Source organism: Phacochoerus africanus, chromosome 15 (genome assembly GCF_016906955.1).
Source record: "Phacochoerus africanus isolate WHEZ1 chromosome 15, ROS_Pafr_v1, whole genome shotgun sequence".
NCBI lineage: Eukaryota > Metazoa > Chordata > Mammalia > Artiodactyla > Suidae > Phacochoerus > Phacochoerus africanus.
Window position 1 is genome coordinate 48,462,474 of NC_062558.1, and position 14,807 is coordinate 48,477,280.

The 14,807-nt window shown below is 45.6% G+C and overlaps 2 protein-coding genes and 1 pseudogene across 9 annotated transcripts in view; 1 reads left to right on the plus strand and 2 right to left on the minus strand.

Moving 5' to 3' along the window:
• Window positions 1-136, minus strand: part of PISD (phosphatidylserine decarboxylase) — a 38,993-nt gene extending 38,857 nt beyond the window's left edge. The window contains exon 1 of one of the 2 annotated variants that reach the window (XM_047762176.1): window positions 19-136. In XM_047762176.1, coding sequence (XP_047618132.1) covers window positions 19-83 — 65 coding nt within the window. In that variant the 5' untranslated portion in view covers window positions 84-136. The remainder of the gene's footprint in view (window positions 1-18) is intronic. The other variant, XM_047762175.1, reaches the window with a different exon arrangement.
• A 5,350-nt stretch (window positions 137-5,486) lies between these two features.
• LOC125116938 (heterogeneous nuclear ribonucleoprotein A1-like) lies at window positions 5,487-8,187 on the plus strand (annotated as a pseudogene).
• A 4,781-nt stretch (window positions 8,188-12,968) lies between these two features.
• Window positions 12,969-14,807, minus strand: part of PRR14L (proline rich 14 like) — a 63,693-nt gene continuing 61,854 nt past the window's right edge. For all 7 annotated transcript variants that reach the window (XM_047760635.1, XM_047760638.1, XM_047760636.1 and 4 more), the window contains one exon: window positions 12,969-14,460. In XM_047760635.1, coding sequence (XP_047616591.1) covers window positions 14,184-14,460 — 277 coding nt within the window. In that variant the 3' untranslated portion in view covers window positions 12,969-14,183. The remainder of the gene's footprint in view (window positions 14,461-14,807) is intronic.

The following is a 14,807-nucleotide window of genomic DNA, read 5'->3' on the forward strand; positions in this document are numbered from 1 at the left end:
TTCCCCAAGCACCTGTACCTGCTCCGCCAAGGCGTGACACCGTGCAGCAACCTCAAAGCACCCAGCCTCACGGACGCCGCCATCTTGTCTCCTTCTTTGCGGGACACGCCCCCCCTTTACGAGCGAGGCGCACGCGTGTGACGTCAAAAGCCTCAAACTCACCAGGCCAGTGAAGAACGCGGGTGTTGCGGGTTAAGCCCTCCCCCGGCTGCTCCTGGTAAATCAGCCTGGTGCTTCCGGCACCTGCCGAGGGGATTGGACTGGTGGGGCCGGTTTCTGTTCCTATGGTGCTAAACCTGAATCTAGGCGCAGCGTTGTCAGTCCTCCTCCATCCCTCTGACGTGCGTTTCCGCATGTGCCCGGAAAATCTGACTCACCCAAGGCCGGAGAATGGATCAATTAATGAATCAGCTAATTCGCTCATTTTACAGATGGAGAAAACTGAGAGCATGCACAACTCAGCTGCCATTGACTGAGCGCTTCCTAAGTGCCAAGGCACTGTGCTGATCACTTTGCGTGCATGTTGTCTCTTTATGAACTCCCATAGCTGTGCTATCAGTCAGACCAGAGACCAGAGGTCTTGCATCACCTGGAAATGCAATTAGTTGTCAAACAAGGTGCTTGGTGTGATGCCGCAAGCTCCAGCAAAGATTCCTGATCTTCAGGCTTAAGGGAGAATAGTTTTCAGCAGCATCTTTTTTTTTTTTTTTTTTTTAAATAGGCAGAGACTAGAGACCAGGAGCTAGCCCTGAGAATTTTTTCCCATTTTAAAGACAGAGAAATTGGAGCTCAGGAAAGCTAATCATTAGAATGCCGAAGGGCACACAGCTATAAAGGAAAAAAGCTAGAATTTGAACACATTTTTCTCTTTATGGCTGCATCTTTCAGCAGGCAGAAGCTCCCAATCTAGGGATTAAACCCGCGCCACAGCAGTGACAACTCCAGGTCCTTAACCTGCTGAGCCACCAGGGAACTCCCGAGCATACATCTCCAAAACCCATGATCTAAACATTTTTCCTTTTATTTTATTTATTTATTTATTTTGTCTTTTTGCCATTTCTTGGGCCGCTCCTGCGGCATGTGAAGGTTCCCAGGCTAGGGGTCGAATTGGAGCTGTAGCTGCCAGCCTACGCCAGAGCCACAGCATTGCAGAATCAGAGACGAGTCTGCAACCTACACCACAGCTCACGGCAACGCCGGATCGTTAACCCACTGAGCAAGGGCAGGGATCGACCCCGCAACCTCATGGTTCCTAGTCGGATTCATTAACCACTGCTCCACGACACGACGGGAACTCCCATTTTTCCTTTTAAGCCCTTTGCCTGGAATCTGGCTGAACATGAGTCCCCAAACTTAAGGAATCATAGCTCCATTTTCCCCTCCCCTGAGCTACTAATAACACTTGTTTTCACCAGATATTTGACATGGGAGAAGGGCTATGTTGCCTAGTGTCTGCAGTTTTTTCTGTGAGGTTATTTAAGCTCAACTGGGGCATAACCAGCCCTACAGGAAGCCGAACAGAGATATCAGGTTTCCCACTGGAGAGGAGACACTTCCATCTATGGTTTTCAAAAGTTAGAAGTTACTGTCGTGATGCAGCGGAAATGAATCCAACTAGGAACCATGAGGTTGCAGGTTTGGTCCCTGGCCTCGCTCACTGGGTTAACGATCCGGTGTTGCCATGAGCTGTAATGTAGTTTGCAGATGTGGCTCGGATCTGGCGTTGCTGTAGCTCTGGTGTAGGCTGGAAGCTGTAGCTCCGATTAGACCCCTAGCCTTCCATATGCTGCAGGTGTGGCCCTGAAAAGACAAAAAAAAAAAAAAAAAGTGCCCTTGGGAAAACACTATTCACATGCAAAAAAAGAAATGAAACTTTACATCATATACAAAAATGAACTCAAAATTGATCAAAGACTTAAAACTAAGGACTAAAACTAAAAACTCATAAAAGAAAAAATAAGGGCAATTTTCATGACATTGAATTCAGCAATGATTTCTTGGATATTACACCAAAAGCACAGGCAACAATAACAAAAGATAAATTGGATTTCATCAAAATTTTTAAAGTTTTATGCATCAAAGGACACTGTCAATAAACTGAAAAGACAATCCACAGAACAGGAGAAGATATTCAAAAATCAAATATCTGATAAGAGTCTAGTATCCAGAATATATAAAGAATTCCTAAAACTCAACAACAAAAACACAAATAACCCAATTCAAAAAGAGGCAAAGGGGAGTTCCTGTTGTGGCTCAGTGGGTTAAGAACACTACTAATATCGACAAGGACACAGATTCAATCCCTGGCCTCACTCATTGGGTTAAGGATCCAGTGTTGCAGTGAGCTGTGGTGTAGGTTATAGACATGGCTTGGATCTGGTGTTGATGTGGCATAGGCCGGCAGCTGCAGCTCCAATTCAGCTCCTGGCCTGAGAACTTCCATATGCAGCGGGTTCAGCCCTAAAAAAACCAAAAAAAAAAAACCAAAACCAAAACCAAAACCAAAACCAAACAAAACAAAGGACTTGAAGAGATATTTCTCCAAAGAATATATACAAATAACCACTAAAGATGCTCAACATGAATAGTCATCAGGGAAATACATGTCAAAATCACGACAATTCAACTTCACACTCATTAGGATGGCTATAATCAAAAAAAAAAAAAGAAAAATAATAAGTGTTGGTAAGGATTTGGAAAAAATAGGAACACTTGTGCATTGATGGTACAAATGTAAAATAGTGCAGCTGCTGTGCAAAACAATTTGGTGGTTACTCAAAAAGTTAAGCATAGAATTGTCATATGATCCCACAATTTCACCTCGAGGTATAAGTTAAAAGAATTAAAAGCAGGGACTCAGAGAGAGACTTGTACTCCAATGTTCATAGCAACATTATTCACAATAGCCAAAAAGTGGTAGAATAGGAGTTCTGGCTGTGGCACAGTGGGTTAATGATGAAGCTTGTCTCTGGGGTGGTGCTGGCTTGATCCCCAATCCTGCACAGTGGGTTAAGTAAGGATCTGGCTTTGCCATAGCTATGGCAGATGTGGCTTAGATTCCATCCCTGGCCCAGGAATTTCCCATATACTGCAGGTGTGGTTGAGTAGATGAGTAATAAATGTGACACGTCCATATAATACAACATTATTCAGGTCTAAAAAGGAGTGAAGTACTGATACATGCCAAATAGGAGTAAACTTTGAAGACATTATGGTACATAAAAATTAGCCAGACACAAAAGATATTGTTTAATTCCATTTATATGAAGTGCCTAGAATAGGTAAGTTCATAAACACAAAAAAATTAGAATAAAGGTTACCAGAGACTGGGAGGACAGGGAATGAGGGATGGGTACAGAGTTTCTCTTTGGGATGATGATTAAGTTCTGTAAAATGTAGCTATACCTGTTACAGCATTGATTAACTTTGAAAACATACTAAGTGAAAGGAACCAGTCACAAAAAACTATGTATGTGTAACTCCATTCATATGAAACATTCAGAACAGAGAAATCTACAGAGACAGAAAGCAGATTAGTAGTTATCTAGGGCTGAGAAAGAGGGAATGAGGGGGATGATAACTAAATGGTATGGGATTTCTTTTGCGGATGATGAAAATGCTCTAAAATTAACTGTATGGTATGTGAACTATTCTCAATAAATCTGTTAAAATTTTTTCATTCTATTTGTTGCTGGAATTCAGAAATACATTTTTTTTGGAGTTCCCTGGTACCCCCAATTTTTTTTAATATTTGATATTTGTTGGAATTCCCGTCATGGCTCAGTGGTTAACGAATCTAACTAGCATCCATAAGGACACAGGTTCAGTCCCTGGCCTTGTTCAGTGGGTTAAGGATCTGGCATTGCCATGAGCTGTGGTGTAGGTCACAGATGCAGCTCAGATCCTGCGTTGCTGTAGCTGTGGTGTAGGCCAGCGGCTACAGCTCAGATTCAACCCCTAGCGTGGGGTGTGAGTGTGGCTGTGAGTGTGGCCCTAAAAAAGCAAAAAAAAAAAAATTATATTTGTCATTTTAAGTTTTTTTAGTATTTCTATCTGAGCTTGTAATTTAATATATTTGGTGTAGGTATTTATAGCAGATATCCTTTATCTGATTAAAAAATTTCCCTGGAGTTCCCGTCGTGGCGCAGTGGTTAACGAATCCGACTAGGAACCATGAGGTTGCGGGTTCGGTCCCGGCCCTTGCTCAGTGGGTTAACGATCCGGCGTTGCCGTGAGCTGTGGTGTAGGTTGCAGACGTGGCTCGGATCCTGCGTTGCTATGGCTCTGGCGTAGGCCAGTGGCTACAGCTCCGATTCAACCCCTAGCCTGGGAACCTCCATATGCTGTGGGAGTGGCCCAAAGAAATAGCAAAAAGACAAAAAAAAAAATTCCCTTTTATTTGTACACTACAAAAATTTTTATAAGTGAGTTATATCAAAAGTATGTTTCAGCATGTATTAGGATGAGCATATGTTGTTTTCTCTCTCCTTAATTATGTTAATGTGGTGATTTACCTTAATGTTCTTTTTAATTAATTAATTTATTTATTTATTTATTTTTTGCTATTTCTTTGGGCCGCTCTCGCGGTATATGGAGGTTCCCAGGCTAGGGGTCGAATCGGAGCTGTAGCCACCGGCCTACACCAGAGCCACAGCAACGCGGGACCCGAGCCGCGTCTGCAACCTACACCACAGCTCACGGCAACGCCGGATCGTTAACCCACTGAGCAAGGGCAGGGACTGAACCCGCAACCTCATGGTTCCTAATCGGATTCGTTAACCACTGCGCCACGATGGGAACTCCCTTAATGTTCTTTTTAAAACAACTTTACTGAGATATAATTCACATACAATAAATTGACCCATTTTATTTTATCTTATTTATTTGGCTGTGCCCATGGCATGTGGAAGTTCCTGGTCCAGGGACTGGACCCACACCATAGCAGTGATAATGCCAGACCCTTAGCCCACTGAGTCATCAGGGAACTCCTACAACTGACCCACTTTAGGTGTACAATACAATGGTTTTTAGTATATTTACAGACATTGTTGCAAACATCACCAGAATGAATTATAGAATATTTTCATCACCCTCAAAAGAAACTTCATACCCTTTAGCCATCCTGTCATCACCCATTTTCACCTCAGTCCTAAACAATGATTCTACTTTCTGCCTGTATAGATTTCCCTATTCAGCATTTTATATAATATGTAGACTTTTAAAATTTTTAATTTATTTTTTAAATTAAAATAGCATATGGAAGTTCCTAGACTAGGGGTTGAATCAGAGCTACACCTGCTGGCCTGCACCACAGAAACTTGGGATCCAAGTCATGACTGCCACCACAGCTCAAGGCAACTCCAGGTCCTTAACCCACTGAGGTCAGGGATCAAACCTGCAACCTCATGGATACAAGTCAGGTTCGTTACCACTGATCCACAATAGGAACTCCCAATATGTAGACTTTTGTAACTGGCTTTTGTAACATGTCTCAGTACTTCTTCCTTTTTATGATTGAATGGTATTCCAGTGTATGGATATATCACATTTCTTTACCCATTCATAACTGTAGACATATGGGTCATTTCTACCTTTTAGCAATTATGAAAAATGTTGCTATAAACATTCATATACAGTTCATTGTAGGGACTTAACAGTTTCATTTCTCTTGTGTATATACCTTGGAGTGGAATAGCTGGGTTGTACAGTTTGTTTGAGGAGTTGACACATGGTTTTCCAAAGTGGCAGCACCATTTTACATTCCCATCAGCAGAGTATGAATTTTCCAATTTCTCCACATCCTCACCAACACTTGTTATTTTCTGTCCTTTCAAAATTACTATCAGGAGTTCCTGATGTGGCACATCAGGATCGATGGCATCTCTACAGCACCAGGATGCAGGTTCAATCTCCAGCCCAGAGCAGTTGGTTAAAGGATCTGGCATTGCAACTACAGTTTTGATCTGATCCCTGGACTGGGAACTCCGTATGCTGTAGGGTGGCAAAAAAAAAAAAAAAAAAAAAAGAAATTACTATCATCATACCCAACCTAACGGGTGTGAAGTGATATTTCACGGTGGTTTTGATTTGCATTTCTCTGATGACCAATGATGCTGAGAAACTTTTCATGTGCCCATTGGTCATTTGCACATCTTCCTTAGAGAAATATTTAGATACTTTGCCTATTTTTGAATTGGGTTATCTGTCTCATTGAGTTGTAAGATTTCTTTATATATTCTAGACAGTGTCTTTTTTCTTTTTATGGACACACCTACTGAGTACAGAAGTTCCTGGCCAGGGGTCAGATAGAAGCTGCAGTTGATGCCTATGCCACAGCCACAGCAACGCAGGACTCAGGTCACATTTGTGACCTATGCTGCAGCTTGTGGCAACACTGGATCCCTAGCCCACTGAGTGAAGCTAGGGATTGAACCCGTATCCTCATGGATACTAGTGGGGCTCTTAACCGGCTGAGTCACAACATGAACTCCAGGAATTCCTTAAAAATGTATAATTTAAAAAATCTTGCTCGGGAGTTCCCGTTGTGGTTCAGCCGGTTATGAACCCGACTAGTATCCATGAAGATGTGGGTTTGATCCTTGGTCTTGCTCAGTGGGTTACAGGATCTGGAATTTCTGTGGCTATGGTATAGGTGGCAGCTGTAGCTCCAATCCAACCCCTGGGCTGGGAACCTCCATATGCCACAAGTGCGGCTCTAAAAGCCAAAAAAAAAAAAAAAAAAAGGAAAATTTCCTGAGTTTAGTTGACAGATGTATCACTTATCTCATCATACCCATCTGGAACATCACAGGGAAATGAGGCAATTTGCTAAATGAGAATGTAAGCCTCCTACTTCTAAGATTCTTTTTCTTCTGAGGCCAAGAGGAGATACCAAGACTTTGACATTTTTGCTGTAATTATGTGCTTATGTTCATAATACTTAATTGGAAAGTCCTTTTCCAAAGAACCCAATTTGACCTTTGCTTTCCTGATACAGAGGTCTCCAGACAATTCCAGGTCTCTTCCAATGGATTGAAACATCTCTCCAAGTCCTTACTGGTGGAGACATTCCCCAACTATCTTTCTATGATGATCTACTCTATAGCAATGAAAAGACAAGACCCACTTCTCTGTACATCCACTTGAGAAAGTCTCAAAAATGTTGACTGAAATAACGAAAATGCTAAAGAGTACATGCTAAGTATGGGACTTGTGTATATATATATATACACATACATACACACACACAAATCCTTTCTGCCCATGGGTGCTGGAGAGTAAGCACTGTTCAGTCCCCCCTTCTGCTACTATGTCTAAGTCAGTCTCCCAAAGAGCTGGAGCAGCTGCAGAAGTTCTTCATGGAAAAGCCTGAGGATGGATTTTGAGCCATGCGGAACACTCATGGCCCAGGTGGTGGTGAGAGATCTGGCCACCAAATGCTCTCGGGGCTCTCGGTTTCTCACATACATCACCGTGGAAAAAGTAGGTGGCGCCGGTAATGCAAGGCCACATCAGATGGATGGAAGAGTTGTAGAACCAAAGAAGGCTGTCTCCAGAGGAGATTTTCAAGGACTGGGTGCCCATTTCACTGTGAAAAAGATTTCTGGTGGTGGCATTAAAGACGACATCGAGGAACATCACCCATGAGATTATTTTGGACAGTGTGGGAGAACCGAAGTGACTGAAATCATAACTGATAAGAAAAGGCTTTGCCTTTGTGACCTTTTATGACTGACTCCACAAACTAGAAATACTATACTGTGAAGGACCACCAGGGTGAAGAAAGGAAAGCCCTATAAGAAATGGCCAGTGCTTCAGCCAGCCAGAGCGCAAAGTGGTTTTGGAAACTTTGGTGGTGCTTGTGGAGGTGATTTTGGTGGGAATGACAACTTTGGTGTTGGGGAAAACTTCAGTGGTTGAGGTGACGTTGGTGGTGGATACAACAACAGTAGGGAGGGATTTGGTAATGATGGAAGCCGTTTTGGAGATGGCAGAAGTGTGGATGATTTTGGCAGTTATAATGATCAACCTTCAAATTCTGGACACATGAAGAGAGGAAACTTTGGAGACAGAAGCTCTGGCCCCTGCAGTGTTGGAAGCCAGTACTTTGCCAAAACATGACATCAGGGTGGCTATGGCAGTTCCAGCAGTAAGTATGCCAATGACAGATTTTTCTTTTCGCCTTAGCTGAACCCGTGGCATGTAGAAGTGCCTGGGCTAGGGATTGAACCTTCGCTACAGGAATGACCTGAGCTTCCGCAGTGACAATGCCAAATCCTCAACCCACTGCACCACAGGGAACTCCAGAATTTTTTTAATTATTGCCAAGAGAGGAGAGCTAGAAGAGTGACAGGAAGGATACAGGTTTGCAACAGATCTGTGAACTCAGCCAAACAGAGGCGGCAGGGACAGTGGCTACAAAGAAGACATGTTTTAGACAATATTATGTAAATGGGTAAAAAAATGTGAGGACTGTATTTGTGACTAATTGTATAACAGTTTAGTTTCTGTTCTGTGTTTAAGTGTAAAGCATTCCAACGAAGTGTTTTAATATAAATCTTTTTGGGCACCCATGGTATTGATTGCTAAATGTAATAGTCTGATCATGATGCTGAATAAATGTGTACAAAGAACCTAAAAATAGAATTTCCTGTTGTGGCACAGCAGAAACGAATCCGACTAGTATCCATGAAGATGCGGGTTAGGAGGAGTTCCCGTCGTGGCGCAGTGGTTAACGAATCCGACTAGGAACCATGAGGTTGCGGGTTCGGTCCCTGCCCTTGCTCAGTGGGTTAACGATCCGGCGTTGCCGTGAGCTGTGGTGTAGGTTGCAGACGCGGCTCGGATCCCACGTTGCTGTGGCTCTGGTGTAGGCCGGTGGCTACAGCTCCGATTCGACCCCTAGCCTGGGAACCTCCATATGCTGAGGGAGCGGCCCAAAGAAATAGCAAAAAGACAAAAAAAAAGAAAAAAAAATCACGCTAGGGGAGTTCCCATTGTGGCTCAGTGGTAACAAACCCACCTAGTACCCATGAGGACTGTTTGATCCCTGGCCTCACTCAGTGGGCTAAGGCTCTGGCACTGCTGCAAGCTGGGGGCACAGGTCACAGATGCAGCTCGGACCCATTGCTGCTGGGGGGTGATGTAGGCCAGAAGCTGCAGTTTTGATTCAACCCTTGGCACAGGAATTTCCATATGCTGCAGGTGTGGCCATAAAAATTAGAAAAAAAAATTTTTTTTTTAAGTCACACTAAAGTACTTGCTCGCAGTACTACCCAACTTAATTGGCTGTGACTTGAATCTGGATGAGTCTTGGCTGTTTCCAAATACCAGATTCCCTCACAAGAGATGATCTGTCATCTCTAAGCAAATTTAAAAAGCTCCACTACAGGCTCAAAAGGGCCCCTAAAGGTGGAATTCTACACACGTTCTGAGCTCAAGACAGTCCTCAGGAAATGGTACCACTATGAAAGGGATAAAGCTTGTGATAGATAACTTCGGAATGACTATTAAAAAAAACAGCTTCGTGGAGTTCCCCTTGTGGCGCAGTGGTTAACGAATCCGACTAGGAACCATGAGGTTGAGGGTTCGGTCCCTGCCCTTGCTCAGGGGGTTAAGGATCTGGCGTTGCCGTGAGCTGTGGTGTAGGTTGCAGACGCAGCTCGGATCCCGTGTTGCTGTGGCTCTGGTGTAGGCCAGCGGCTACAGCTCCGATTCGACCCCTAGCCTGGGAACCTCCATATGCCGCGGGAGCGGCCCAAGAAATGGCAAAAAGACAAAACAAACAAACAAACAAAAAAAACAACTTCGAGATCTTACAGATAAAATGTTAACTTATTACGAAGCCGAGAGAATAAAATAACAGCCTTGAGAGTTATTTGAAAGGTCCCCCCCCAATTTTTTTTTTATTTTCATAAATTAACACACATAACAGTGGGAATTTTAGAGTCACAAACTACCAAACAGAAAAGGAATTGCAGGGGCATTATGTATGCCCATGTTACCAAAAATGTACACATTTCACTGAACTATTGACCATGATAAAATATAAACACTTCAGGCAGCTATTTACTGGCCCAGACCAGCCCAAGGAGATGCTGAGGCTTCTCACCAAGAAGTAAAATCCAATTCAGCACCAGAGAGGGGCTCGTGAAGACACACAATGAACAGGCACCTGATCTGAGAGTGCGCTGTGCTAGATGGGCTACTCGGGGGTGCTCCCTTCATAGTCAAAATATATAGCCCCGCGGCTCAATTTGTGGCTAGATGGTGGTATTAACTTTGATTTTAGTAGAATTAAGCCTTTCTCCCCAGCCAGTTTTTTATATAGGAAGTTCAGTTGTGGTCAGGAGCCCTCCCCTTGCTTGAATCTGGGAGAGGACACTCCACACCTCCGCCAGTTCCTTTGACCTGGGATATAGCCAGCCCCAGTGTGGTGCTTCGGAGGCCCTTTCCATGATCCCGGGGGCGAAGCCAACAGAAGCAAAACACAACGAGGGAATTAAAGAAAGCACCAACTGCACACTCTCCCCCCAGGGAATGGGAGAAAAGTACCTTGGCCTAAAAGTTGGGTCTTTCGCGGATCTTAACGTACACAGTATTGATTGTGAGATGAGATCCCAGCCTGGACATGGAGCACTGGCTCTGTGCCCCATTAGGCCACACCAGCCTGGGACCAGCTGCCCAGCCCAGCACGCACTGTTACTATAGGCCAGTGGGCTGGGAATGAGCCCCAGGGGGAAGCCCAAAGGGTGGGACCTGGAATTTACCTCAGGTTGGCTCTGGCGCCTGCGCAAAAGACCTTCTCAGGCAAAATTGTGACAAAGTATCATGATTTTCACAGCTCTTGGAGGAGCGCTGCGTTTTGGGATTCACAGCATGAGTTTCTGAGCTCTTCAGGCTCCAGGTAAGGCAAACGCTACATGTCTCTCCACTGTACCTCCCCCCAGCTGCAGCTCTTAGAGTAAGGTCAGTAAGAAAAGGGGGACATAATCTGCTTTAACAAATGATGAGGTACATTTAAACTGAGAGAAATGAAGCGGAAATGGAAACCAAAAGACACAAGGAGGAGGGGGAAGGTGGGAATGGATGAGGAGGCAAATATAAAAACTGACAGATGGAAAAAACCATGGTTCAAAGTTTCAGTGAAAAGCCGACAGGCAGAACCCTGATTGACCTGAGATTTCTCCTCTCTTTCCCATGTTAAAACACTTAATCTCTGGAGTTGAGAGTAAGCACTGAAGAAGTTAGTTAACCACAACTCCCTACCACTTGAGGTGGGAAGCTCCCATACTCGGAAATTATACCAACTCCCACCCCAGACGCAGACTTGCTGTAGCTCTAGGCAGGTGGCAGCCCAGCAGCTGTCTCCTGAGGTAGGCAGCAGCTTGGTTTCCAGGTCCACAGATGGCGCTACAGCTAGCTAGGCCGGTGATAAGTGGACTTAAGACAGGTGTGGTTGAGCAGGACTAGAACCTGATGTAGCAACTTCAAGTTTGCAGCAGGGGCCCCTTCTTAACTCTGGAGGAAGGGCTGTAGCCAGAGGCAGATGAAGACTTACAGGGAGAGGAGGCTGGCCTCAGAGGAGCTTTCTCCTACACTCCCCAGGACAAGGAAGGAACCCAGGCCTCCGCTTCCTCCAAGCTTCCCTTTCCAGATGCCAATGTTCCAAATCACCACTCCTGGCCCTCCTTTGCCATGCCTGCAATGGGGCAAACATGAACTGCATTGCCAAAATGTTGGTGATACCACAGCTGCGCCCGCCTCAACTTTACTCTGCAGGATAACACGGTTTTCCACGTTAATGCCACATCTACACTGACGATGGAGCTGGCAAACAGGGCTCTGCTGATTCATTGGGAGTCTGCAAGCTGTCAGGCAGGAGCTCCCTAGAGATGTTTGTAAAAGGGCACAAATTCATTCCACTCCCATAAGCAAAAAGCCAGCCATTCATGTCTAAGGACCCTGTCCCAGGAAGGGAGTGGTATCAAGGTGAAACAGGCTGAATCTATACAGTCTGGATAGCGTGGATGTAATGGCAACATCATTTAGAGCTGGTGTAGAAACGTGGCTCTCCTCTAATGCTACGTGGCTGTGGCCATAGAAGCCTCCGCGATGACCAGGTGTGGACTTCCCTTACTAAATGCTGTGTCTGAGGCAGTGGGCCTACAAGACAGACATGGCACTTTTTCTTGCACTGTCAGCTTTTCTGCCCTGGTGTGGCAGACTGTCAACCTGCAAAGGAAAGGCACATAGAGACCCCCCACCCCACCCCATCCCCCAACCCTCTGACAAACAGGGGAACAAAAGGAACCCAGGGGACACTCTAGAACGGCACTTGCTCACTCCTCTGACAGACTGACTCAAAAATGTCTCTGCTGCGGTGGCTCCTAGGAGGATGGGAGAGGTGACCAGTGTCCCGAAGCTGGGCTTTGCATCCCACTCACCAGCCAAGGAACGTGAAGTCTCTGCACTCTTATTTGGGGACAGCGCACAAGATAAAACACCAGGAAGGTGAAGAGGGCAGGCAGGGCGAGGGCACACAGGCTGAGAGTGGGGAGGAATGAAAGCTCCAGGCATGCCAACTCACAGCATCCTTCCCATCCTTCTGCCCACAGACTCCCGCAGGCACAAATGGGGAAACTCAGTGAATGGTCTGGCCTTCTACACAACTTCCAGCAGGTCTGACATAGGAGCCCAGGGTATAGTGAGGTGCCCTCAGAGGGCTGGCCAAGAACTTTGTGATCCAGTCTCAAGAACACATTGCTAGAGTTCCCGTCATTGCACAGTGGTTAACGAATCTGACTAGGAACCATGAGGTTGCGGGTTTGGTCCCTGCCCTTACTCAGTGGGTTAACGATCCAGCGTTGCCATGAGCTGTGATGTAGGTTGCAGACATGGCTCGGATCCCACATTGCTGTGGCTCTGGTGTAGGCTGGTGGCTTCAGCTCTGATTCGACCCCTAGCCTGGAAACCTCCATATGCCGTGGGAACGGCCCAAGAAAAATGGCAAAAAGACAAAAAAAAAAAAAAAGAACACATTGCTGGGCCAGAACCCTGGCCCAGCGTCCCCCCACCCCCACACTGGAACAGGCTGCTCTGGCAGCTGCGAATGCTCTGGGTCCACCTCCATTACCACCAGGGCTGTTATGCCCACCTCTGTCAAGGGCCACCACTACAGATAAAACCCATTAAGACCACACCCCACCTTTGTACTTTTTAAATGACTGGGAGAGAAACCTGCTCTTACTTCCATCATTAAAATAAATACACCTACTTAGTGGGCTAGGAAGAGAACCCAGATGAGAAAAGGGCTCCATCTAATGAGTCACACTAGGGGTCAGAGGTGGGGAGGGAGCCACTTGAAGGCAGGACTGGGAAAGTGGCTCTTGGCCGTCCCACAGCACACACAGACATGCTGGAGTAAATGCCTATTGTGGGTTCTGAAGACATGTATTGTCTTTCTCCTTAATGTCTTAAAAATATTGTTTTAAAATCACATTTAAAGGCTCCAAACATGCAGCAATTAAAAAAAAAAGGAAATTAAAAATGAAAATAACACCACAACATTAAAAAGTGCAACTTACTTTGAATGGGGCCTGGACGGGCTCCTCTGGCACTAGTGACCCAGTCACAGAGGGGAGGAAATGATGGGAAGAAGCCACACACACACACGCACACACGCACACCTGTTTCTGGACAGACAGACTCAAAGGATTAGAAAACACAACAGCTCATCTTTCCTCAACCACTGAAATGAGCTGGTGAGACCACGCAGGACAGCTTGCCAGGTCCACTCCCTAGGCCACGACGTCTAAATAATCTTGGTCTAGCACCACTGTAAACGTGGAACTTTCACATGGACGTGCAAATGTTGTGAGTCCTTGGAATCCTAGTGTTACTGAAGGGACGTTGTGTCCTCCTCCGTGGATGGCAGAGTGGGGGGAAAAGGCCGACATCATTCAGGACCATTTCCAGGAGAAAGGGAGCATTCCTGAGGTTCTATTCTCAGCAGTACAAGTTAGAGGACCCTCCTTCACCAGTTCCTAAAAAGGCTGCACCTTGAAATAGGTAAAAACCCATAGACTGCATTTTGAGTGGTTTGGGCGGTAGGGCAAAGTTAGGCAACCTCTTCCAAGGAGGCCTGGAAAGTCTAAAATCAAACCCCCAATCTGAAGAGCTTCTCAACAACCAGACGATTGCTCCTGCTCCTCTTCCTTGGCAAAGAAGGTCTCCAGTTCCATTAGTTTCTGCAGCAGAAGAGCATCCAGCTCTCGACTCTGCAGCGCCGCCTTCTGGGCCCGGGTAAAGCTGCCTGCCACCTTGACCTTACCACGAGCCCGCCTCTTCCGTGGGACTGTGAAATCCTGGAATTCCAGAACTCGCTTCCTCTTCTGTTGGCTGATTGAGATGAGCGTTCCATTCCGTTCCTTAGGTTCCTCAAAGATGGTCTCTAAACACCTAAGGGTGAAGCACAGAATAATCACCAACATGTGGCCACCAGTCCTTCCAGTCAGTGGCTGCTGAGGCTTAACAGCTCCTGACGCAGCTATTTCCTCTGCCTGCATATTTTTTTGACATACACACACGAGAGATAGGAATATGTATTAGAGCATACAGTGAAAAAATTGAAATTGGACAGGAGGGTAAAGAACAAAAGTAAGAGACCTCCCACCCCCGTGCGCAACACCAGTAATCAAGCTTGGTGCGCCCTCCCAGTCATTCAATGTCCAGATGCCCATATGTACACACAGAGCATCAGAGGCAACCCTTTTGTGCAGAGGGCCAGATGGTAAACATACTATATT